The 25,565-nt window shown below is 51.1% G+C and overlaps 1 protein-coding gene across 4 annotated transcripts; it reads right to left on the bottom strand.

The window, feature by feature from the left end:
* Positions 1 to 3,049: 3,049 nt before the first annotated feature.
* Positions 3,050 to 14,878, bottom strand: TXN2 (thioredoxin 2). Of its 4 annotated transcripts, XM_034643730.1 has the most exons (5): positions 14,722 to 14,878; positions 13,683 to 13,936; positions 11,756 to 11,879; positions 3,775 to 3,895; positions 3,050 to 3,296 (listed from the first exon to the last, which is right to left on the bottom strand). In XM_034643730.1, the coding sequence occupies exons 2-4, from the start codon at positions 13,934 to 13,936 to the stop codon at positions 3,782 to 3,784; spliced, it is 492 nt and encodes a 163-aa protein (XP_034499621.1). In that variant the 5' UTR covers positions 14,722 to 14,878; the 3' UTR covers positions 3,050 to 3,296; positions 3,775 to 3,781. The 4 variants fall into 4 exon arrangements, with proteins under 4 accessions (XP_034499621.1, XP_034499620.1, XP_011217104.1 ...); XM_034643729.1 differs by lacking the exon at positions 3,775 to 3,895; XM_011218802.3 differs by having other exon boundaries at positions 3,050 to 3,895.
* Between the last annotated feature and the right edge of the window lie 10,687 nt (positions 14,879 to 25,565).

Consider the following 25,565-nt stretch of genomic DNA (forward strand, 5'->3'; position numbering starts at 1 on the left):
CAGTAAAGCAGCGACGGCAGTCCCTGCCTCTCGGCCTTATTGAGAAGGCTCAGTGAGAGGACACCCGGAGCGCACTCCGCGAGAGCTAGCCTGCATCACCCCATTTTACGGATGTCACCACCGAGCTTCAGCATGGGGAAGCAGCATGCCCAAGGCCACACTAGCAGGTGATACAGTCAGGACTTAAACCCACATCTCATTCTTCCTGCCCTCCTTACGCCACTGTGGAGGGGCTGTGAATGGTCCTGGGCTTCTAGAAGGCCATTGGGAGGTGGCTGGAGAGGTGGCTCCTCGGCAGCCAGCCCCCCAGGCCCAGGGTTCAGGGTCACGCCCGCAGCCGGTGTGCCAGGCAGCGGAGAGGAACTGCAGCAGCATGCCTGGAAGCCTCGCGGGTCGCACAGCGTCCTGCCGGACACCCAGGCCCCAACATTGTTCTCTGGGCCCTCCCAGGCCAGGGCCCACACATTAGGGATTTCCGGCAGCCCTGCCAGAGCTGCCTTCGCTTTCCGGAGAAAGTTTCCCCAGGCGTCTGGGGCAGGGGCTGAGGGCCCCCCTTCCCCAGCCCCTTGTCCTGGGCAGGGACTGCTGGGAAGGGCATTGGCAGCACGGTCAACATCCTCTTGACCCAACAGGTCCTGGCCCCGGAGCCTGGCCTCCTCAGACACGGAGTCCTCTTCACCTCTCCTGGAGCCCAGGGAAGAAAAGGCCATGTGAGTCAGGGCCCAGGACCTCGAGTCCCCATCACAAGTATGCCGTGACCCTGGCAAGTCACGCCGCCAGTGCCCTTAGGAGGGAGACGGGATGACACGCGAGGTCCTCTCATACCCTGACATTGCCTCCGGAGTGGCCCGCAGCCCCTGGCTCTGCCTCATGGGGAGGGCACGGTCAGTCCCTGCCCCATCCCAGTGCTCCTAAGGCCTGCAGGCACCCTTTGTTGGTGAGCGCTCCGCTTTGCTGCGCATCTCAGCCATTTCACGGACGTCACCCCGCCTCAGTCTCCTCCCCTGAAAAACGGGGAGAACTCCCACCCAGCGGGGAGCGGCGGGGATCACGGTGGAGAACAGACATACAGCACAAAGAATGTGAGCTTCCATCCCTGACTCCCATCTTCGGGCCCATTGGGAGACCTCGATATCAGGAGAATACGTGCACAGACACCACCCCTGGGAGGTCTTGGGGCCATACCCCCCTTCCTGGAGGGTGTCTGTGCTTCTGAGGGGCTGGCGCTGGGACCACCAGGTCCTGCAGCGGCCCTGCTGACCCTTCCTCCACAGGCCGGGAGCCCGAGGAGGCACCCAGAGGCCAGCAGCAGAGCCCCCATGCAGAGCCAGCAACGTCCCGGTGAGGTCAGAGCCATACAATTAGGCAAATGGGATCACCCCAAGGGTTCTGTGCTCCCAGCCAGTGACTCATGCCACGAACAGCCGCGCGGGCAGAGACTGCCAGCCTGGGCCGGCGGAGGCCACCAGCTGCCCTCACCCCAGAGCACACCTTTTAAGGACAGGGAGCTCGGGGCGGTGCAGAGGCCCTGCCTCTGGCCCCAAGGCCCTTTAGCAGCCCTTCACACCTGCCAGTGGTGGAGAGGCCAGACCCCCACCTGGGTTTACATCTGGCATCATCGCTTTTTAGACGTGACCTTGGGTAAGTCAATTTCTCCAAACCGGTTTTTTCACTTGTAACATGGAAATATTACTTGCCTCACGAGACAGGAATTAAATGAGGTAATGCGTGTAGAAAGTGCTTGGCTAAGGGCACCTTTTAAGGAGTGGCAGCAGGGTACCGTGGCCGGGCCCCGGCTCGGGCGTCACAGTACCCCGACCTTGAACTCTGGCCCACTCCTTACTTGCCAGGAGTCTCTGAAAGTTACTCAACCTCCGCATCAACATCTCTTCTGTCAAGCGAGCCAGGGCTGCCTGCTGTGCTAGCTGCCGTGGGACTAAGATCACACACTACATTTTGTACCGTGACAAGAGAGGTGCGGGAACAGGCCAGCCTGCCTGGCCTCGAACCCCCGCTCAGGGCTCTGTGGGCTCCATGATCTTGGACAAGACCCTCAACCTCGGAGTGGGTCTCATGTGTAAAAGGGAACGAGGATGAGGACGCTGACCTCATGAGGTCGGGTGGCACCCAGTTAGTGCCCTCGGGGCGCCGGCTGCTGTGGTCCACCCTCCCAGAGCCCTCGGCCTCCCTCTGCTAATGCCAGCTGCTGGCTCATCTCCCCTCTGTATGCCCATGACGGGTCCTGGGTCTGAGGTCTTTCAGGTGCTGCTTCTGAGGCAGCGCCGCTCTCCGGCATCAAAGCGGTGCCGGCGTGGACCCCTCCTAGACCCTGGTGTGACTCAGGCACTTTCAACAGCAACCCGAGAGCCACTGAGGACCATGCACCCAGGAGACACGGCACCCCAGGGCCCAGGGCAAGGGTGCCAGGATACCCCTGCTGTCAAGCCCCCATGGTTCCCAAGAAGCTGGCACCTCGGCAAGGCAACTGAGCCAAAGGGCAGCTCGGCACCAAGAGGGAGATGGAGGGCAGGCTCTTCTGGCTGGCAAGCCTGGTGGCCTGGCACTTTCCTCCATGGGCAACGGGGAGCTGGGAACAAGGGACAGACAGCCTGGCCCTGAGGCTGAGGAGTTCCTATGGCATACACAGGAAAAATGGCCCAGCTCCCTAGGGGGCCAGGCTTTCCAGAGGAGTGGCCAAGTGCCGGTCAGTGGAGAAGGCAGGCCCAGAAGCATCAAGGGAATCAGGCGTAGAAGCCCAGGCTTCAGAGGCAACCATGTCTGCGTACAAACCCTGGCTTTGTACCCCATGAGCCTCAGTGTCCTTATCTGCATAATGGGGACAATAAGCAACCTCCTGGCTCACTTGCACGTGAAGACAGTGCCAGGACAACGGCCACCACTAACAACGGTGTTAGGAACGGGGCGGTGGGGGGTTGGGGGGCACTGGTCAAAGGCAAGAGCGTGGTGGAGTGAGAGGAAGCAGGGAAAGCAGCCCAGGCTGGCGAGGGGTTCCAAGTGCTTCCAGAGCCCAGACAGAACGGAAGCTGTCAACAGTGCAAACCCTAGCTTTATTGGTCCGGTTTGTTCACAGTGAGGCTTCCCAAGGCAGGGGTCTGAGGACTGCCCCCCTCCTCCTGCCCAGTGTGTGTGTTCTCTGCCTTGCGTCTGGGAAGAAGGGAGGGAGGTGAGGTGGCTCTTTGGGGGGTGGTGGCTACAGGGTAATTTAGTGTGGAGCCCAGGGTCTGTTCTTCAGAGCAGGAGGTAGAAGGGATCACATAAAGTTCTTTATTACAGACCTACAAAAAATGAGAGAATTATAGATTACTCTCACTTGTTTGGGTTTCTTTCTTCCTTCTTCCTTTTTACAAATCAGCAGCAGGAAAGAAAAATGCAGGAGGCAGACGGGCCAGGCACTGGGGCGCGGATCAGAGGGAACCAGGGAGATGTGGGCCGAGCGGTCATTGCCGCTGGCCTGGGGCTCTCTCCAGCATCCTGGAAGAAGGGAGACAAGCCCTAGTGGGAGCAGACAAAAGACAGCGGTGGGGGAAGGCGGCTGTCCCCAGATCAGCGGCAGCACCGTTCCTCTGGCACTTAGCCAGGTTGGAAGCACGCAAGGCCCCATATTTGGGGGTGTCGTCTCCAAAGCATGGGCCCACGGGGGCCGGACAGAAGGGAGGAGGCAGGAAAGGCCAACACAGAAGGGCTCTGAGTTCTATCGGGGGCCCTCCTGGAACCACAGGGGTCCAAGGGGGCAAGGGCAACCAGGCCTCTTCCCTGCTTGTCAGCCAATGAGCTTCTTCAGGAAAGCCTCCAGCTGGTCCTCGTCCTTGATGCCCACAAACTTGTCCACCACGTCCCCATTCTTGATGGCCAGCACAGTGGGCACAGCTGACACCTACGTGGAGGAGACGAAGGGAAGACCAGGTCACCCGGAGGCGAACTTTTCTCAGCGGCCATTACCCAGCCTTTATGGAGAAGGCTGGTGGTGTATGCAGAGTAGTGACTGCCCAAGTGGCAGGCGGGGCCCCTCCCCTTGGTGCAGGGGTGCTACAGGGCCTGGAGGTCCACCCGCTGGAAAGACTTTTCCACTGTGGGCTCCCGGCGGTCCCCTTCCTTCCCCAACCGCAGGACTGACTCACTGGCCCAGTGGTTTGGCTGCAATGACAGGAGGGATGAAAATAGTCCACACAGCTGCAGGCCAGGGCGGGGGGCGGGAGGCCCGNGAGAAGCTCCCCAAGGAGCAGCCTGGCTCGGGGTGGGCCGGGCGGGGGGGGAGGCCCGGAGACGTGAGAGTTTGAGTCCTGGCTCTGCCACTCACTAGCAGGACACACCACTTTCAGGACCTCGGCACCCTCTTTTGTAAAATGGGGGTGATAGGATCGACCTCGAAAGCTGGGTGGTTGGGAGCTCAGGCTCTGACAGTGGCTGACCCAATGTTAGGGGCCCCCAGTCCCTTCATCACTCCATCTCTTTGTTCCTATTCACAAAACGGAGCCACTGAGCGCACAGATAGCAGGTCTGGGGGCTGCACAAGGTAAGGCAAGCAGTCTCAGCACGGCGCCCCGCACCTGGCAGGGCCCTCAAGTGTCAGACCTGGCAGAGCACCTGGTATGCAGTGGCGCTCAACAAATGGTGGCTACAGAGAGCATGCCAGAAAAGTCTAATAGGCCCTGTGTGAGCCACGTCCGCTCGCTGCCACGAATGGCCAGCAGGGTCCAGAAAGTCACTGACTCATACTGGACAGTGTGAGAGGAAGGGCTCGGCCATATATGAGCTGATGTTTATTTATTGGGGGATGGAGGCAACATTCTTGGCCTATGAAGCATTTTCTCAAGTTCCCTCAGGGACCCGTACAGATTCCGTGTCACGTCCACGAGGCCCACTGCCCACTCTGGCATCGAGCACTTTCTGCGTCCTGGACTCCCTGCCTGACATTTGTAGACATTTTTAAAAAAATGGATAAACAGAACAAGATAAACATTCTTTTCTTACACATGTTAACTACAAAGTAACAACAGCAATTTACACAAACATACTGAGTCTTCACGGATTCTGAGTGCTGGCCTGCCCGTGAGTCATCCCGGCAGCCAGACTTGGGAGTTCGAACGTTAAAACGGCACACAGGTCAGTTACAAGAGAACTGTGGGCCACCCCGGCCCGCTTTCACACCTCGGGTGGCTGCCACCACGCCCCCTGACTTTACGTGGCAGGCCTTGCCCTCCTCCCCTAACAGGCTCTGGGTGGACAAACACGGCAGGGAAGATGACGCAGTCCCTGTTCGTATTAGTCCCTTTAGGCCCTTTCAAGGACTGCCCTGGGGCTGATGGGGGTGGCAGAGCGAATGTGCGGACAGACCCACGTAGCAGTGGGCTGACCATGCGTGTGCCATGGTTTGTGGTCCTACCCCTGGCTCCTGCCCTTGTTGTTCATGACTGTAGCACGGGAGGTGGCATGAAGGGCAAAGATCCAGCATGCGGCTCGCCGTCTCTGGGCACAGACCAGGGCTCAGAGATACTTGCTCCCGACCGTGGGGAGGACAAGTGGGGGAAACAGCAGAGGGAGTGGGAGAAGCAGGCTCCCTGCTTGAGCCTGATGAAGGGCTCGATCCCAGGACCCTGAGATCATGACCTGAACTGAAGGCAGACACTTAACCTACTTAGCCACCCAGGTACCCCAATAAATAAAATCTCAAAAAGTCACACACTCAGAATGGCCAGTCAGGTGCCCCTGGAGCTGTGTTCTTATGCGCCCTCTAGTGGCCTGTGAGGGCAGCTAGGGCTCCTGGAACCCAGCCATTCGGACTGAGGGTCAAGGCTGAAGCACCTACTGGATCCCATCCTGTTTCTTTAACTGCTATCAAAACTCCATGTTGTTGTATGAGAAGTGGTCTAATGGCTTTTACGTGTCCTCTAAGTAGGCCTACGTTCGCTGAGGTGGCTTGGGGTGGTGTCAGTTTTCAGAGACCAGACCCGTCCTGCCACAATCACATTTGTGCAAACTCACAAGCGTGCACACACACGCATGGCTACGCTACGCTACAGTCAGACGTACAACAGACACTGCAAGGTCTAGTCTTTACTGACCAAGGGCGTTCTTCGGAGGGTGAGTCTAAATCAGACGAGTGCACACAGCAACGGGCTTGCCAGAGGCTGGTTTTTCCAGGCCACTGCTGTAGTACCTGGGGTGGGATTGCATCCCCCCTCCCCCTGCAAGGAGGAGGACGTAGCTTTGCTGATCCCAGGTTTGGCTCACAAATCAGGAGGGGCTGGTGCTTGTAAACACTGCCTTAAATGGAAGCGCACAGGTCCCTGGCTCGTTCCTCTGGAATGTGATCTAAGTGGAAGAAGGGCCGCGGTACAGCACGAACGCCTGCTTCCCTCTCCGTTCTGGCAGCACTGAGCGGACGGAGCAGCTATGCTAAGAAGCTGTTCTCCTCCTCCTGCTCTGTGACGCCACCTGGAGCCTAGTGGGCTGAGCCCCAGACCCTGAGAACTCAGGGCAGGGTGGGTGGGGTGTGTGTGTGTGTGTGTGTGTGTGTATGTGTGTGTGGGTGTCTGTGTGTTCTGTTCCCACTGTCCTGCAGCCCACCGGCCGCACTGCCACGGAGCTCAATGATCCTGCTGCGTCGCCCCCCCAGTCTGAGAGAGACCACCAAGAGACAGGCACCGTGCCAGCTGTCACACAGGCAAGCGACCTCCTTCTTGGCTAACTGCAGAGCTAATGCAAAGGAAAAGATCACCGTCAGCCAGGCTGCTACGTACTGGGGGCTCCTCAAGTGTCAGGGTGACACTAACCCCTTACGGACGCGAGCTCATAAATTCATGCCTCAAGGTGGGGTCGCTTTACAGAGGAGAAGACTGAGGCCCGAGAGCTGAGGGCCTGAGTGCTAGAGCTGGGGTCTGACACGAGCTCTGTGTGACTCCATGACGTCTAACTGGGCCACACGCTGGCCTCAGAACTCCTGAGCCCTGGCAGGTTGAGCAAGCTCAGGTAGGGAACTGCCGAAAGGCCGACTCCACCCTTCAAATTAGAAGCTTCTGGACACAGGAGGATTCTTGGAAAAAACTATTATTATAATTATTACTTTTTTGGATTTTTTTTTTAAGTGATCACCACACCCAATGTGGGGCTTGAGCTCACAGCCCCGAGACTAAGAGTTGCACGTGCCACTGACAGTGTCAGCCAGGCACCCCAGAAAAAAACTATAATTAAAAAAATCAAATCCAACGGTGTCTGGGTGGCTTAGTCAGTTAAGTGTCTGACTCTTGATCTCAGCTCAGGCCTCGATCTGATCAGGACCATGAGTTCAAGCCCCACGCTGGGCTCTGAGCTGGGCATGGAGCCTTCTCAAAAAAAAAGAAAAACAAACAAACAATCAAAAAACCTCAAATCCAACTACATGACATTCTGGAAAAGGCAAAACTATGGAGACAGTAAAAAGATCCGTGGTTGCCAAGGGCATGAGGAGGGAGGAGAAAGTGGAGCACAGGGGATTTTTAAGATGGTGACTCTTCTGTACAAAACTGTAATGGTGGACGAATGTCACTGTACATTTGTCACAACCCATGAGATGGACACCACCAGGTGGTGAACCCTCGCACGCCCCCTAGAGGGTCAGCATAGGCCTTTGAGAAGCTTGTAGAAAAGCAGAATTTCAGGCTCTTCCTAGACCTACTGAACCGTAATCTGCTTTAAGCAATATCCCACATCATATGCATGTTTGTGACGCACTGATTTATAATACTTTTGAGGTAGGGGGATATGGTAATGATTGAAGTGCTATACTTTCCAGCTATGAAATATGATTATTCAGTGAACTATGAAGTTACATAAAACATTAAAAGGGAAAAAATTCAAATAAAAGTTGTGACAGTGATTGTGTTGGGACGGTAAGATGACAGGTGACTTTTCACCCTTATTCTTTCTTTTTTTTTTTTTTTTTAAAGATTTTATTTATTTGTTCGACAGAGACAGAGACAGCCAGCGAGAGAGGGAACACAAGCAGGGGGAGTGGGAGAGGAAGAAGCAGGCTCATAGCGGAGGAGCCTGATGTGGGGCTCGATCCCAGAACGCTGGGATCATGCCCTGAGCCGAAGGCAGGCGCTTAACTACTGAGCCACCCAGGGGCCCCCACCCTTATTGTTTCTTAGCTGGCTGTTTTTCTAATGCTTTTTAAAGGGCCTTCTCTATACAAGCAGAAAATAAAAAGATAGCAGCTCCAAGTGCGAGTCAGAAGAAGCCCTGGAGGAGAGCACAGACGCTCAAGCGTCCACGTCTGGATCTGCTCTTTGCCTCCAGCAGCTGGCAAGGTCTCAACGATCAGGGAATGCCCAGCCATCCAGTGGGGATGAGGAGCTGGGAGAACAGAGAGCTTTTTTTCAGCCAAGCCAGGGCAGTGCACAAATGGGGGGGGGCACTGAAACCCCAAGGCCCCCAGCCTTTTCCTTCCTTTTCCTTTGGGTGACAGTGGAGTTCTAGAGCGGGCAGCTGACCAAAACAGAAGTGTGGTGCAAGGAGAATTTGTGTGAGGAAGGACACTCACCCTGAGGGCATGTGCTGGGCATGGAGAGGGGGCGAGTTCAGGAAAGCTCGGGGAGAGGCACCAAATTCCCTGAATACAACTTAAAGCGGTTTCTCCCACATGTTCACGCAACACCTGGAAAAGGAGGAAGCTGGCTCAGGAGGTACTATGGCTCTCTCGGTTGAAACTTCTTCCTCGGGCTCTCTTCCAAAAGAATAGGTGTGAAGGAAGGAAGGAAAGGGCTAGGGGACGGGGTCAGGACCACCCCTGTTGGAGCTTCCTAAGCACTGCAGTGATACCCGCCCAGGGCTCCGCAAAACAAGGAGGCCGGGACCAGGTGATATGGGCCCGGCCGCCCTGAGGTCCCTCTGTGTGACTGACATATGATCTGGAAAAGCGGACAGAGAGAGGAGTGAGAAGACCCTACAAGGGGACCCACCTCCAACACACACTTTCCAGACCTGACCACAGGACCTCGGTGGCCAGCCCGACATCACCAGGCTCCCTGGAATGCAGGTGGATATGGGTTATTCTTCTTCCCATCTGCTAACCACAGTTCCTGGAACATGGCTGGCGCTCAGGGTGTCTGCTGAAAGTTCCACTGGCTGAGGAAGATTGCTGTGCTGGCAGGAGTTGGCCTATGACAGCTTATGCTTACTCGTCACCCTGGGGATGTCCTAGCTGCTCCAGCCCTAAGCTCATCCTTGCAGCTGCTGCGGGCTTTGGGATAGGGATGGACAAGTAGGAGAAAGGCAGGGCCATCTAAATGGCCAGTAAGTGCCCCCTTCACTGAAAGATTAGTGGGGAAGCTTTAAAAAAAACAGCACCTCGGGACACTCGGCTGGCTCAGTCAGTAGGGCATGTGATCTTGAGGCTGATCTTGGGGTTGTGAGTTTGAGCCCCAAGTTGGGGGTACTGTTTACTTAACAAAACAGAACACAAAAACAGCAAGTCATCCCTCCCCTACAAGCCCTTGTAAGCAGCCCCGAATCCCTCACTCAGAGCCATGGACGGTCTTCCTTTGGTAACGCCCTCCCCCATCTGCAATGGTCATCCGTGGCTTTGCCTGCCCAGCACCTACGTCCTTTGCCTCTGTTTGGGGCAGATGTTCTGGGGGGTGATCAATCCCATCCCAGTGCAGCCAGCCTATCCTCACCCTGCCCCCACGGGGACCGGCTGGAGGTGGCACCTCTTTACTTGAGCTGGTGTCGTGAGTGCTGAACCTGGACTTACGAACTCTGAAAGGAACAGGCCCCCTCTTTCAGTCACTGGCTACCCAAAAGGAAGGAGGGATGGAGGCTCACTCTGGCCAGATCTTCAAGGGAACCAGAAATCTGGATTTTCACATGAAATCTCTGTTTTAGATACCAGCATCTGGTTCAGTATTTAAAAAGAACCCAAAGACCAGATCAAATGTGTCGGGGAATCAGATCTGGCCACAGGCTACCAGGCACGACCACGGCTCGGTAATAACCGTATCCTCAGCATGGTTTCCCGACCCCTTCCCCTCTGGCCACAGCCAATGTTCCCCATAGCCTGTGCTCTCATTCCCTGCTCAGTTCTCCATGCTGGTCATCCAGCCACAGTGCGCCTCACCTCCTTCCCCAGCTGTCCTGGTCTCCAAGGCCGGGAGGACGCCCCCACCCCCACGCTCTCCGACTCCAGGCATACAGGCACTGCTAGTCTGTGAGCAAACCAGGCTCACCCTGACCACAGGGCCTTTGCATTTGATGTCTGCTCTGCCTACATTGCTCTTCCAAAGAGCTGCCTGGTTCATTTCCTTACTCCCTTCAGGTCTTTGCTCAGATGCCGGCTTCCCAGAGAGGCCTTCCTGAGCCCACCCTTATATTTTCTATTTACTTATTTATTTATTTTTATTTATTTATTTTTAAAGGAAGCTCTATAGCCAATGCAGGGCTTGAACTCACAACCCTGAGATCAAGAGTCACATGCACCACTGAACCAGCCAGGTGCCCCCCTCTGCCCACCCTTTTAAAAATGAACCTCTCCCCAGCCCCATGCTTAGCCCCACCTCCTCTTCCTGATTTATTTTTTCCCACAGTACTTAATATCTACAGTACTTAATATCAGTGAACCATGACCCATGGGCCAAACCCAGATTGCTGCCTATTTGTGTGAATAAAGTTTTACTGGCACACAACTATGTCCATTTGTTTATATACTGTCTCTGGCTGCTTTCAATGGCAGTTGAGTATTTGCAATAGAGACCAATGTTCTATAAAACCTCAAGTATGTTCCATCTGGTCCTCTAGAGAAAAAGTGTGCTGACCACGCATCAAATATACTAGAGGGAGGGCCGCCTGGGTGGCTCAGTCGGTGAAGCATCTGCCTTCGGCTCAGGTCGTGATCCCAGGGTCCTGGGATCAAGCCCCACATCGGGCTCCTTGCTCAGCGGGGAGCCTGCTTCTCCCTCTGCCTGCCACTGCCCCTGCTTGTGCTCTCTGACAAATAAATAAATAAAATCTTAAAAAAAACCAAACCACCTAGAATGTAGGCTCCGCAAAGGCAGGGATTGTGTCAGCTTTGTCTACTGCCTTATCCACAACCAAGAAACAGCACCCGGCATTTAAGAGACTGAACACACGCACGAAGGAACACATTAGACTCCCTCCTGTCTCAGTGTGTGCTGTGTGCTTGGCCCTTCTTCTCCCTTCTCCATGCATTCTCCACCGCCCCACTCAGGGGTCCCCCTAGTGGGAAGCATTCCCTCCCTCATCCCAACCCCTGCCCCATCATTCTCTTCTTCCATTGTGCACCTCTGCTCTCGGCACTTCTCACCATAGGGTGAAATGATCTGTCTACCTGTTGTTCTTTTGCTAGACTAAGAGTGCTGGACACAAGGAGTGTGTCTTCCTTGTGCCAGAATCACGAATGCCCGGCACATGGCAGGGCTCCTGCGTGACTGCTGATTGAGTATGTGCATGGATGAATAGATGAACGAAGAAACGCATCCGTGTCCCAAGACTCAGAGAATAAGCTGGTGTTTCAGATCATACATTCCACTTCCTGAAGGTGGTGAAGAGACACAACGGGCTCAGAGGCTCAACAGAGTCACCTCTGGAAAGTGCTCTGAACTCCTGAGAGTGCTAGAAAAAACCGAGACACCCCTTATTGGCTACTGGTGCTCCCTGAGTCCTGTCCCGCACCAGCTACCTAGGGCCACAAGCACCCCCCACACCAGCCACGCTGGGGCTGTCCCCTGACGACTCATACCTCATATTCTAGGGCGAGGTCTGTGTGGTCGTCAATATCCACCTTGGCCATCACCACTTTTCCGTGCTGCTTGGCCACCGCCTTCTCTAACCTTGGCCCCAGGATCTTGCACGGGCCACACCACCTCAGAAGGGGAGAGAGGAAACATCTAGTCACAAGAGTGCTCAGCAATTGATCTTCTGTCTCCCCAGAACCCTCCCTTGACCCACAGCTTTCTGAGGGGCCTTTTGCCCTTCTCAGCTCTGTGTGGGGTGATTGGCTGTTAACCCACGATGTTCACATGCCAAACAAGAAAGCCAGCACTCTGCAGCAGGGGGATTTTCAGAGGTCCCAGGATCCTAAAACACGGTCCTCATCAGAAGACTTCTATAAAGGTTATTTCAGCACACGTAAGAGAAATACACTGTCATACACAAAAATACGAGATCTGAAGTTAAAAGGTTTGGGTTCAGAGACTCCTCACCAGCCAGCTGACTGTTCTGGGGCCTCAGTTTCCTCTTTTCGAATATGAGAGATTGTGCCTCTCGAAGCAGTGATGAGAAATCCACTAAGGCAACGTGGCTCAACGTGCTCTCTAAAATGTGGAGTTACTTCACACGCCGCAGGGCCCCAGAACCATACGGAGGAGAAGCCAGTGCTAGGGAGCATCTCCAACATGCTCATCACTGCGCCAGGACCTTCTCTGCTTTTACTGCCCAGAGCCCTCAACCCCACAAAGGAAAACACCTTCCTAACAAACTAAGGACCATACAAGTTAAGGAACTTGTGGCGAGGTCCCAGAGCTGGTGACAGGCACCCTGCGACTGCAACCCAAGGCTGTGCTCCAAATGTCTTTTTTCACCCTGGGTTATTTTGTGATCACCCAGGCCCTGGGTCAACTGCTCACACTGCACTCATCACAGGTGCTCCCTCTGGGTGGTCAGCTCTGGGACAACAGGCTGTCATCTCCGGGGCACCAAACAAACTCATGTCTTACTTTCTGGTCAGAGAAGAAAATGAGGCATCATCCTATTTACCATTCATTTTGGAAGTCCTCGCTATACCAAGAAGGGAGAAAAGTCTGCCTGCCATGAACCCCTGGCCGACAACCCTTATTTTAGTCTCAGCCTTTAAAACCCTTTCCATTCAGAGATTTCAATTAATGAACTCACAACACCTAAAAACCCAGTTTGAAAGACTTTATCTCCTATTTTAAGTGAAGAAGGGGAGGCACAAGGACATCAAACGGCCTGCACAAGACAACATGGTGAGTCGGAGAAAGAACAGGAAAGAAAGCAAAACAATCCGCCAGAGATTTGCCCAGAAGGCCTCCCAACTTCTAACCCAGGCTACAACAGGATGCCTCGATCTGAGGGGTTTGTTCAAGTTCTTTTGCAGCCAGATGGCTAGTCAGGACCCGAATTCTGGAAATGAGGAAGGCCAAGCTAACAATCAGAAGGCGATAGGCATTAAATAAACCCACAACAGACTTCTACAGCACTGAAAAGAAAACTCTGCCCATCCCCTGCGTGCCTGGACACCACTGTGGTGACACTGATAACTTTTTGCCAGCCCTTCCCAGTTTTCGTGGCAAGATGGTAAAAATCAACTTATCTGCAGGCCAGGAAATGGTATCCACCCAAAGCCAGATGATGTGATCGTCCTGTTTTTCCTGCTTTGGTCCAAGCTGAAGGGGACTCTGAGCCAAGTGGGCAGTGAGAACATGAGTGTTTCTCAGCTCCAATGACAGTGAGCTCCAAAGACTGTTCACTAGTCTGTGTCCTATCAGACGACACTCAATCTTTGAGTGTGAGGGTTGGGTCTTACCAGTCTTTGGAATGAGGCTATGTCTGAGAAGCATCAAATATGGGGCTGAGACACAGCAGGTACCCAATAAATTCCTGAACAAACAACACCCCAGAGTCTTCTGCTGACCCCCAGGACTCACTGTGCATGGAAATCCACAACCACTGGTGTTTCACTGTTGACAACTCGGTCTTGAAAGTCAGGTCCATCCTGGATGTTAAAGGTCGTGGTGCACACTCTGGTGGTGTATATTGACCGGGCTTGGTTGGGTGTTACTGTCAGATCACCAGGACTGCACTGTGGGGCCCTGCAGGTGAGGGGTCCCCACCAACCCTGAGGGGGCTTCCTGGAGATGAGGGAGGCCAGGAACCTCCTCAGGAGAAGCCGCTGAGCCATCTGTGAGGGAAAAAGGCAGGAAGAGTTCAGGAAGTCAATACACCAGGAAAAGAAAGGTATCTGGGCAGTACGGGGGGGGGGGGGGCCCAAGATNTCAAGATTGAGGGCCTGGAAAACAATGCCAAGAAATGACACAAGATTTCTAGAGTAGAGGTTAAGTGAATAATGAGAATCAAAAAGAAGAAGGAACTGCAAACGAGGACAGGAAAACTGGGCTGAAAACCAAAAAGAAATCAGGATGTGGGCGGAGTTACAACAGAAGGGAGGGAGGAAACTTTATTTATGGAACACCTGCTAAGGGCCAAGTCCATCCTCATCCCCAAGTGCCCTACACACATCACAGTTCTCCCAGATCACCCTGGAGGAAGTTTCTACAGTACTGCTCACATCACAGATGAGGAGTGCAAGGCTCAAGTAAATTGTGACATGTCCAAAGTAACCTAACTATTAAATGAGAGTCAACACGGGAACCCAAGGCCATCTGCAAATTCTTTATTACTCGTTTAATAAGAGTTTTAATGGGAAATTAAGGGAAAAGGGGGTTACCAAAGGATCATGAAAGAGGAAACGCAACAATTCAAGGGGAACCAAGAAGTTCTAAAAAAAGAAAGGACGTGTCTGAGAAGGCACTGGGGAATCGGACGCCACCGGGGATCCCGGCTCAACGGAGGACCGGTCCCCCCGCCCGGGGCCTTCGCCCGCTCGGCCGCCGGACCGCGCAGGAACAGGCCCGGAGCGTGTCTCCGCCACGACACCACCTCGAGCCACCCCCACTAGCCTCCTACCTCCCTGCAGCGCGAGCGGAGGGATGCACAGCGCGGCCCTCCCCGCCAGTCAAGGGCACTCCTGCCGTCACTTCCTCAGGGGAGGGCCCTTCGAGCATCACTTCCGGGGACAGGCAGCCTAGAGCATTTCTCTCCGCAACTTGAGGGGCGGCTTGGATTTTCCACCAATGGGGATGGCGGGAGACGGCACGGCGGAAGGGGTGGAGCTTCAGTTAGGGACCGGAAGAGAGGGCCTCTGGGGGAGCGGGGGAAAGAGAACGGAGGAGGGGGCGGATTCTGGGGGGAGGGAGGACCGCGAGAAGGGGCGGGCCCTCGGGGGAGGTACCGGAAGAGGGTGTGCGCTTTTGAGGGAAGGACCGGAAGAGGGTGTGGCCTTCGGGGAGGGGCCGGAAAAGGCGGGCGGGCCGTAGAGGAGGGTCCGGAAGAAGAGGAGGAGGAAGGAGGTGGGAGCGCGGGGGAAGTACCTATGGGAGAAAAGGGCAGGAGGGAGGCGTGGTTCCGGGTCTTACAAACTCTTGCCATGCCCGCCGCTTTTCCTCAGTGTCTTCCAAAAGCTGGAGGTGGTGAAGTTTCTTACCGTCCATCTTACAAATAAGGAAACTAAGCTCCTCGAAGGCGGAGTGCTGGTTGGGGGCAAAAGACCCTGACTGGACGTAAAGAGGACGCTCTGTGGCCCTTGTCTGTCACACACAACTGTACTACGACCTCGTGGTATCGGGCAAGTCACCCTGGCCCGGGGGGCTTCTGTTTCCTAGTGCGGGACATGAAAGACTGGGCTTGTCGCAAGCCTGTCTTTTTGGAGTCGCTAGGGAACTGGGCCTGGACAAATGCCAGGTGGTGGTCGTACTTGGAGGGCCTGCCTTTGAGGCCCCTAGTGAAGTGTGGTGACCAGTGGACTTGCTTGGGCCTTGGTTTTCTTTCACACCCACCGTCACTGTCATGGACGCAGGGGTGTAAGCGTCCTCTGTGTGTCCCAGGCTGGAGTCACAGCCAGATCTCCTCTTCCCTGCACCCTGACCTTACATTACCACCACTCTGGCCTCATGGCTCTAGGAATATATCACTGCCTTTTTCCTGCTCCTTGCCTTCGCTCAATTTGAAATGCTTTTTTTCTCCACTTGGTGGAACACCTACTTATCACTTCTTTGAGCAGCATTAACTGCTTCCTTCTCTGTAGTGCTTTGTTCATAACTCTTATGTAACACATTGTACGGTGTCTGTCTCTTTCCCTAGACTACATGCTTCCTGAGGGTAGGGATTTGTAGCTTTTATTTGACTCCTTAAGCCCAGCAATCTCATTACAGTGCCTGCCTCACAGGGGATGTTCCATAGATGCTTATTAAACAGTATCTTTGGATATTTCAGGGAATGGTTTGCTGAAAGGTTATGTGATTTGTCCAAGGTCGCAAGGCAGGTAAATTGACAGAACCCCATCTCACACCTCCATTTCAATCTACCTTGGGGGGGATCCCTTATAGCTAGTGGGGATCCCTTACAGTTCCAGAGTTTGCTTAAATGTCTTTCCTGTCCCTGAATTTTGCAGTATTACTCTCTATGACTGGAAGGCGTTTCCCTCTACTCTCCATGGGAGAAAATGCTACCGGATACCAGACTAGGCATCATCTTTGGAGACCCTTCCCTGAGGTCTCCTCGAGTGGAAGAGATGCCCTTCTCTGAGCCTCCACAGCCCCTGTTCATCTATCAATCAACCACCACACTCAACACTCCGTTGTTCCTGTTTCTTTCTTTCTTTGTTTTGTTTCCATTGCACTTATTACTAATATGAAAAATTGTTAAGAAAAATTTTAGGGGGGCGCCTGGGTGGCACAGCGGTTAAGCGTCTGCCTTCGGCTCAGGGCGTGATCCCGGCGTTATGGGATCGAGCCCCCACATCAGGCTCTTCAGCTATGAGCCTGCTTCTTCCTCTCCCACTCCCCCTGCTTGTGTTCCCTCTCTCGCTGGCTGTCTCTATCTCTGTCGAATAAATAAATAAAATCTTTAAAAAAAAAAAAAAGAAAAATTTTAGGGCAACTGGCTGTCTCAGTTGGAGGAACATATGACTCTTGATCTTGGGGTTGTGAGTTTGAGCCTCATGTTGGGTATAGAGATTACTTAAAAAGGAGGAGTGCCTGGGTGGCTTAGTTGATTAAGTATCTGCCTTTGTCTCAGGTTGTGATCCCAGGGTCCTGGGATTGAGCCCCATGTCGGTCTCCCCACTCAGTGGGGAGTCTGCTTGTCTCTGCCTCTCCCCCCCGCTCATTCTCTCTCTCTCAAATAAATAAATAAAATCTTTAAGAAAGTGAAAAATCTAAAATACAAACATAATTCATTCTCAGTTTTCCAACAGCTCTCATCCTTCCCTCTTGCCCACACAACTCCCGAACCATTTCCTCAGGGCCAGTTCATGACCAAACCTGTTCACTGCCGTTTTCACAAGAAACAGCCCATGCCCAGGATGGAGGAAAGAAGACGGGAAGAGGGCCACCATACTGTTCAGGTTCCAGCCAAAGGTAGGCGGGGTGGAGAGTCAAAGAATTCAGACGAAAGGGCTGGCGGCTTCATAATGCCATAGTCTAACTGAAGTGGGCTGGAGAGGGGATAGGGTTGCCCGTCAGAGGCATGAGAGGACATTTCATGGGCTTGTGTCAAACCCAGAAAAACCGAGGGCAGGAGAAGGATGGGGAGGCCAGGGAGGCAGTCTTGTGGGAAGTTTCACAATGCTCCCATGCTGGGACGTGCGGAAAATCTAGAGGGCACCAAGAGCCTCAGTCATTTTGGCAGAAAAACTCACTCTGGTGTGGGGAGGTCACAAAAATGCCCCGGACACTGAGAAGGGCTCTGAGGGTGCACCGTTTCACAAAGCACAGTGGCCACAGAACGGAGACGTGGGGCTCATGCTTCTGGCACAGAAACAACAAAATACTCTCTGCTTTTTTTCTTCCTCACTCATTATATTGTCAGCTCCCGCAGGGTCCCTCTCTCTCTCCACTGCTTACCTCAGGGCCTGGGGCCCCATAGTAGGTGCTCAGTGATTATTTGCTCCATGGACAGAGCGCAGGAGGGCAAATCACATCTTCTAATCCCAAATCTCATTTTCCCCACCATATTAACGTGGCTCCATGAGACCCTTCCAGAATCACTGCCATGGTGGTTGTTTTTTTTCCCCCACTTCGTCTTGGCCATATTTGTTCTCTGTGCAGTTGGCAGGTTCCCTCCCTCACTCCCCTGGCGTGTGCAGGGACCTTCCTCCGGGATGGGTGAGGGAATCTTTGGAATAGGCCTACATCCCCCCTCGTCATCAGCTGTGTCAGCCTTCCACTTACTAGATTGTCCATCACAGGCAGGAGACGGGCAGCTCACGGTCAGGTGTGGCCCTCTCCACCATGTGACCTCTTGCTTTTGCCTCCACCCCTGCGTATGACTGGAGCCAGTGGTGGTAATTCATAGCGGGAGCTCCAGGACCTCTGGTTCCCCTGACGTCAGCCTCCCTTGGTGCAGCTCTTTCGCTAATATGGTTACCATCTGGCAGGGGTGCTGCCCACTTGCCCGTGTTTATTTCCGTTTTCCTGTATCTCCTGCACTTTCTTTTTCTTTTTTTTTTTTTTTAAAGATTTTATTTATTTATTCGACAGAGATAGAGACAGCCAGCGAGAGAGGGAACACAAGCAGGGGGAGTGGGAGAGGAAGAAGCAGGCTCACAGCGGAAGAGCCTGATGTGGGGCTCGATCCCACAACGCCGGGATCACGCCCTGAGCCGAAGGCAGACGCCCAACCGCTGTGCCACCCAGGCGCCCCATCTCCTGCACTTTCTGTTCCAGTCACCTCTTCATCCTATTCTTCATGTCCACTGACTGCACTTTCTGGGAGGCCCATCTCCCTGCGTAATTCACATTCCGAATTCCAAAGGGGGACCAGTCCTGCTTATCCTTATTCCATAGTGACTTCGCCTCTTGGCCTCGGGCTTCTCATCTGAGAAATGGAAAGAATGATGCCTTCCTCATAGGGGGCTGGGAGGCTGCAGAAAGGACTGAGAACAGGGCCTAGCACATTGTCAGTGCCTGATGACTGATGAACTGTCTCTCTCTGCAGGGAGAGAGCTTATGACAAGGCTGCACTCACAGTAGGCCACAAAGGGGCTCTTCAGCTCCATGCTAGGGTGTCTGCCCAGCCAGAGCCGACCTGGCATGAGTCCGGCTCAGGCACCAGGCAGGCTGAGGGCACGGGTGTGAAAGGAAGGGAAGGGAGCCAGGGCTAGCAGCCTGCGCTAGGGGTAAGGCTTCTACTGCTATCTCTCGCTGAGGTTTATTGCAGTGTTTTTAGACTGGAATGTGAGCCATTGGTGGGTTTGTGAAATCAATATAGTGGGTTGTGATCAGCTTCAAAACAAACGAACAGAATTGAAAATGTCAGAGCGTGTTGTGTGTTACAAGTATTATTTGGTGGAACAGTTGTTGGTGTTATGTCTCTATCTGTGTGTCCTGGGTTGTGATGTAGAATGTGTTTCTTGCTGTGGGTCGTGGTCAGAGGGTTTGGAAACTGTTCATAAACTGAAGAGTTACCAAGGACCATACACTGTGCTAAAAGCACCCTACACGTATTAACTTATTTAATCCTACAACCCTATGCGTCCCCATCTTGCAGATGGGGAAAATGGAGTCCATGGAGTTTAAGTACCTTGTCCAGGGTCACCCATATAGTAGGAGGTGGAAGCTTAAAAGTATTCTGCTGCCCCTAGCAAGGGGCTGATTTGACTCTAGACTGCTGTTCCTCCCCCACCCCCAGCCCTTCAATCCCTAGGGACCAGCCAGCCAATCTGGGCCATCGGACTGCGACTGTGGGGCTTAAACCCAGGGCAGGGTGGGCCACGGCGGGCAGCGGTGGTTCTAAGCAGCTGTCATTAGCAACGGTGTCCACATGGTGGCAGTGTGGCTCTCACAGTCTCTACAGGGGCCTGCCCTGGGGCGCCAGCTCCCTTGGGTCCACAGGGCAGGGGACGAGTGTGGGAGACAGGTGCATCTCAGTGACCACGTGTACGAGGATTTCATAGCTGGAGGGAAGCACTTTAGCAAAAACAAAACAAAACAAAACAAAAACAAAAAAAACCACCACAAAGAGAGGTAGTGGGCCACATCGAAGCTCATAGTGTTTCCAAGAGGTGTCTTTCCTAGAGTATCTGCTTTCAGTTTTCATCTTGATGGTAATTGGTGAGTTGTGTTGTTTTTTTTATGTTTTTAAATGTTTTTTATGTTTTTTAAAAAATGCTTTTGCAGAACAATCAGAACTGTAACGTACGTTTTGCACTTCAAGAAGCTGGTTTCATGTTCCGTGGTGATTCATGTTCTGTCGTGTTTCCAGCAATCACACAATGTCCCCTTACCCCTTCCTGAACACGAAGACTGGACACTGGAGCAGCACCGTAACGCTTAACTCCCAGAGCGGCCTCTGCGCCTTCCTGGGATGGCAGGTCTAGAGTGCTGTGATTGTCATGCAGGCGGGTGTATGCTGTCACCCTCATGTTCCCACCCCCTGCCCCCTGCGGACACATGCAGGCTGGGGTGCTAGGGCTCATTCCAGATCCTGCCCGCTGTGGGGGTGAGGCTCCTCACGTCTTCCTGCCCAGGCAGGTCTGGTGGCTCAAATTTGCCAGTGTGTGTTTAACAACTCAACTCTACTGTGCCTTTAATATTATCTGTAAACAAGAATTAACATGTACAAAACTCTTGCAAAAAGGTAGCCTTTAGAATCAACGTTGGGTCTTATCATAGGCTTTTCCAGGAGGTGCCAATCACAGACCCGAGCTGGGAAGGCGGGCCCCAGGTGTGCTGGTGTTAGATCTCAGAGCCCAGGTTGGCGAACAGGTGAGCACAACCACATCCAGATCTTCTGACCACATGTCCTGAGTTCTTCCCACTGACTGCAAGGATGTGGTGGGGCTAGGTCTGAAGATAGGTATATTTGTCTTTAGTTTGTGAAAGTGTCACTGACAAGAATTATAGTGAGGGCTTGTGAATAAAAATGACTTTTGCTTCCTGAGACTTTGCTATTTTTTTTAAAGATTTTATTCATTTATTTATTTTTTGGGAGGGGGAGGAACAGAGGGAGAGGGACAAGCCTGATGTGGGGCCTGATCCCACTACCCTGAGATCATGACCTGAGCCGAAACCAAGAGCTGGACACCTAACCGACTAAGCCACCCAGGCGCCCCCTGAGCCTTTGCTTTATGTGTGAAATTGGACTGTTAATAATATTCACCAATGTCTGAGGGTTATTGTGGAGGATTAAACAGGATAATGCAAGTAAAGGGCTCATAGTAAGTGCTCTTAGATTTCAATCTTGAGATTTATGGACGCTTGCATTATGGCCCAGCCTGTGGTCTGTCTTTGTGAATGTACCATGTGCACCCGAAAAGACTATCTATTCTGTAGTTGCTGAGCGGTGTGTTCTATAAATGCCAAGTAGGTCAAGGTGGCTGATAGAGTGTTGGTTAGCTTCTCTATGTCTTTACTGATTGTTCTGCTAGCTGTTCTATCAATTGTTGAGAGCAGGATGTTAAAATCAAGTATGATTGTGAATTTGTCTATCTCTCCCTTAAATCTGTCCATTGTTTCTTTGCTTATTTGGAAACTTTGTTATTAGGCTCCTACAGATTTAGGATTGTTGTGCCTTTTTTTCTTTCTTTTTTTTTTTTTTTAAAGATTTTATTTATTTGACAGAGACAGCCAGAGAGAGAGAGAGAGAGAGAGAGAACACAAGCAGGGGGAATGGGAGAGGAAGAAGCAGGCTCCCAGCAGAGGAGACTGATGTGGGGCTCGATCCCAGAATGCTGGGATCACGCCCTGAGCCGAAGGCAGACACTCAACGACTGTGCCACCCAGGCGCCCCTGTTGTGTCTTTCTGACGTTGTGACTGTTTCCCTATTATGGGATGTCTCTCCTTAACTCCAGCAATGCCCTTCATCTTGGAGTTTACATATCTGCTATTTAAAGAGCCACTCCCAACATTCTGTGTGTGTGGTTTTTTTATAAAGATTTTATTTTTTTATTTGTCAGAAGAGAGAGAGAGAGCACAAGCATGCGGAGTGGCAGGCAGAGTGAGAGGGAGAAGCAGGCTCCTCGCTGAGCGGGGAGGCCGATGCAGGACTTGATCCCAGGACGCTGGGATCATGACCTGAGCAGAAGGCAGATACTCAACCAACTGAGCCACCCAGGCGACCCCCACTCAACATTCTTCTGATTACTGTTTCTCTGATATATCTTTTTCGATCCTTTTACTGTCAGTCTATCTGGGGCTTTATATATAAGTGAATACATAGACAGCAGCGTATAGTTGGGTCTGGCTTTTTTTTTAAGTAGTCTCCTCACGCAACGTGGGGCTTGAACTCACAACCCTGTGATCAAGTCACACGCTCCATTGAACCAGGCAAGTGCCCCTGGGTCTCGCTTTTTTGTACATTTTTCCTATCTCTGCCTTTTAATTGGAGTATTTAGTTCATTTGGACATGTTTGGATCTGGATCTACTATGTCACTATTTGTTTTCTGTTTGTTCCATATGTCTTTTGTTCTTCTGGTCTTCCTTTCCAGATTTCTTTTGGGTTTACTGAATATATATGTTCTAGAATTCAATTGATCTATTGATAAATCTATTTGCATTTTCTTTAGTTGCTACTCTAGGGATTGCAGGACAAATCCTTAGCTTTGCACAATCAATTCAGAGTTAATATTAATATTGTGCCCATAAGATAATATAAGAATCTTGCAACTGGATAGGTCCATTTACCACCTCTTCCTAGCTTTTATGCTATGTCGTCATATTCACTATATCTCTAGGCTGAGAATCCTATAACAGAATGTTGATTTTTTTCTTTGAATTATTATATATATATGAAATCAAGAGGAACATACAGTCTTTAATATTTACTGAATTTTTAAATTTTTGTTATATTTTTATATTTTTATTTTATTTTTTGAAAGGATTTTATTTATTTATTTGACAGAGAGAGAGACAGCCAGCGAGAGAGGGAACACAAGCAGGAGTGGGAGAGGAAGAAGCAGGCTCCCAGCAGAGCAGGGAGCCTGATGCGACTTGATCGCAGAACCCTGGGATCACACTCTGAGCCGAAGGCAGACGCTTAATGACTGAGCCACCTAGGTGCCCCCATTTTTTTTTTTTAGCTTTAATTTTAAGTAATCTCTACTACCAATGTGGGCCTTGAACTCACAGCCCCAAGATCAAGAGTCCCACGCTCCACTGACTGAGCCAGCCAGGCACCCCTACTATTTACTCATATATTTGTCCTTTCCAGTGCTCTTCAATTCTTCTTGAAGAGATCTGGGTTTTCATCTGATATAATTTCCTTTCAACCCCAAGAAGTTACATTAGCATTTCTTACAGTTCAAGCCTGCTGGAAATTGATTCTCTTCATTTTAGTTTATATAAAAATGTCTTTATTTGCCTTAATTCTTGAGAATATTTTCATTGGCCATGGAATTCTGGTTGATATATTTTCTTCCTTTCCTGTTAGCATTTAAAAAATGCCCTTTCACTGTCTTCTGGCTTCCATAGTTTCCAATGAGATATCACCAGTTATTTGTTCCATGTGTACAATGTGTTGTGTTTCTTTAGTCGTTTTTAAGATCTTTTATTTATCTTTAGTTTTCAGCATTTACCTGATGTGCTAGAGTGTGGTTCTCTTTGTGTTTATCTTGCTTGGATTCACTGAGATTCCAGAATCTAAATTTATGCATTTCACCAAACTTAAGGAAATTCAGAACATTATGTATTTAAAAAATTGTTTTTACTCTATTTTCTATTTTCTCACCTTCTGAAACTCCAATTATACATATATTAGAGATTTTTTTTAAAAAAGATTTTATTTATTTGGCAGAGAGAGACACAGTGAGAGAGGGAACACAAGCAGAGAGAGAGGGAGAAGCAGGCTTCCCACTGAGCAGGTTTCCTGACGTGGGGCTCGATCCCAGGACCCTGGGATCATGACCTGAGCCAAAGGCAGATGCTTAATTACTGAGTCACCCGGGCGCCCCCATATATTAGAGCTTTTTATATTGCCCTGTAATTACTTAGACTCTTGATTTTCCAATTCTTTTACTCTGTGTTCTTCAGATTGAGTTATTTCTTTTCTTTTTAAAAAATATTTATTAATTTAAGTAAGTTCTACACCCAGCATGGGGCTTGAACTCATTACCCCAAGATGAAGAGTCACATGCTTTTCCGACTGAGCCAGCCAGGTCCCCCAAGATTGGATTATTTCTATTGATCTAGCTTTACCTTCATTGATAGTTTCTTCTGTCATCTCCAATATGCTGTTAAAACTGTCAAGTGAACTTTTGATTTCCAGGTATTTTATTTTTTCAGTTCTAGAATTTCCATTTTTTAAAATAGTTTTTATTTCTCTGTTGAGATTTTCTGTTTATTTAGTCATTGTGAGCACTTTTTTATGTCCTTGAGGGTATTTGTAATAACTGCTTTAAAATCTTTGTCTGATATATCCAGCATCTGGGTCAACTCCATTGCTTTTCTCTTCAGTATGGGTCATATTTTCCTATTTCTTTATATTTCTAATAATTTTGGATTTTATCCTGGATTGTGTCACATTGTGATTGATGTATTCATTGCAGAGACTCTGAATTCTGTATATTTCTCCAAAGAACGTTGATTTTTTTTTTTTTTTTTTTTAGTGGACAGTTAACTTGGCTTAGTTTGAACTCCAAGCTCTGTCTCCTTCGTGGTGGGCAGCACTGAACCCTGTTATGTTTTTCTGCCTTAGCTGAGCTACTTATAATTCACCCCAACATGGGTAGTTCAGGGGTCAGCCAGAGATTTGAACAGAGTTTTTTGCAGAATTTGGGCCCCTTCTCTGTGGTGCGCGCTCTCTCTCTATTTCTCTTTCTCTCTCTTTTAAGATTTTATTTAAGTAGTCGCTATATCTAATGTGGGACTTGAACTCACAACCCCGAGATCAAGAGTTGCATGCTCTTCCGACTGAGCCAGCCAGGTGCCCCTGTGGCTCTCTCTTTTTGAGGATTTTCCCCACCCTTCCTTTCCACTTCTGTGGTATCCCGTAACTCTTTCCCCTGGTTCTTTGAGCCAGCAAGACTCTGGGCTTCTATTGGAATTTTAGCTGAGCTGTGTGGTGCTAGCTGAAGTCTGGCCTTAGGTGAAAAGCACTATAAAATAGATAACTCACCCAATGCCATTTCCTTTCTCAATGTGTCAGCTCTCTTCTAGTTCTGCCTACCTGGGTTGCTCTCCACTGTCTTCAGGTAATTTTTATTTTTCTTTTTTTCTTTTAAGTAAACTCTATGCCCAATGTGAGGCTCAAACTCATGACCCTGAGATCAAGAGTCACATGTTCTACTGACTGAGCCAGCCAGGCACCCCCTTCAGGCGGCCCCACCAGGGGCCCCCAAGATATGTATTTTTTCTTTTTTAAGATTTAATTTATTTGGGGGGGGGAGAGAGAGGTCACAAGCAGGTGGAGGGGCAGAGGGAGAAGATCCCAGGACCCTGGGATCATGCCCTGAGTCAAAAGCAGAAGCTGAACCAACTGAGCCACCCAGGCGCCCCATGAACATAGTTTTTCAATATTTACTGAGTAGCCCAAAAACTTACCACATGGAGGATGCACTCAGTTGTTCTAGAAGACAGTAATTATTCAGCTTGGTGCCGTAAGAAGCAGAAGTTGGGGTCAGGTCGGGTTTCATGTCCCTTATTTTTACTTTCTGTTCACTTACACACGATCTGTATCACCTCTGTTTTATGTTTTCTGAAACTCACAACTCCTGGAGCACAAAGTTACTTCTTTCTGGAACTTGGTGTGAACTGT

This window comes from Ailuropoda melanoleuca, chromosome 15 (assembly GCF_002007445.2).
Source record: "Ailuropoda melanoleuca isolate Jingjing chromosome 15, ASM200744v2, whole genome shotgun sequence".
Lineage (NCBI taxonomy): Eukaryota > Metazoa > Chordata > Mammalia > Carnivora > Ursidae > Ailuropoda > Ailuropoda melanoleuca.

What these genes read in the sequence shown, in the direction of transcription:
- TXN2 (XM_034643729.1), bottom strand. Translation starts at nt 13,936, where the DNA reads ATGGCTCAGCGGCTTCTCCTGAGGAGGTTCCTGGCCTCCCTCATCTCC. An exon ending in GTTGTGGATTTCCATGCACA is followed by an intron (nt 11,880 to 13,682) that starts GTGAGTCCTGGG and finishes TCCCCTTCTGAG; the next exon opens with GTGGTGTGGCCCGTGCAAGA. An exon ending in ACCTCGCCCTAGAATATGAG is followed by an intron (nt 3,297 to 11,755) that starts GTATGAGTCGTC and finishes CATTTTTTGTAG; the next exon opens with GTCTGTAATAAAGAACTTTA.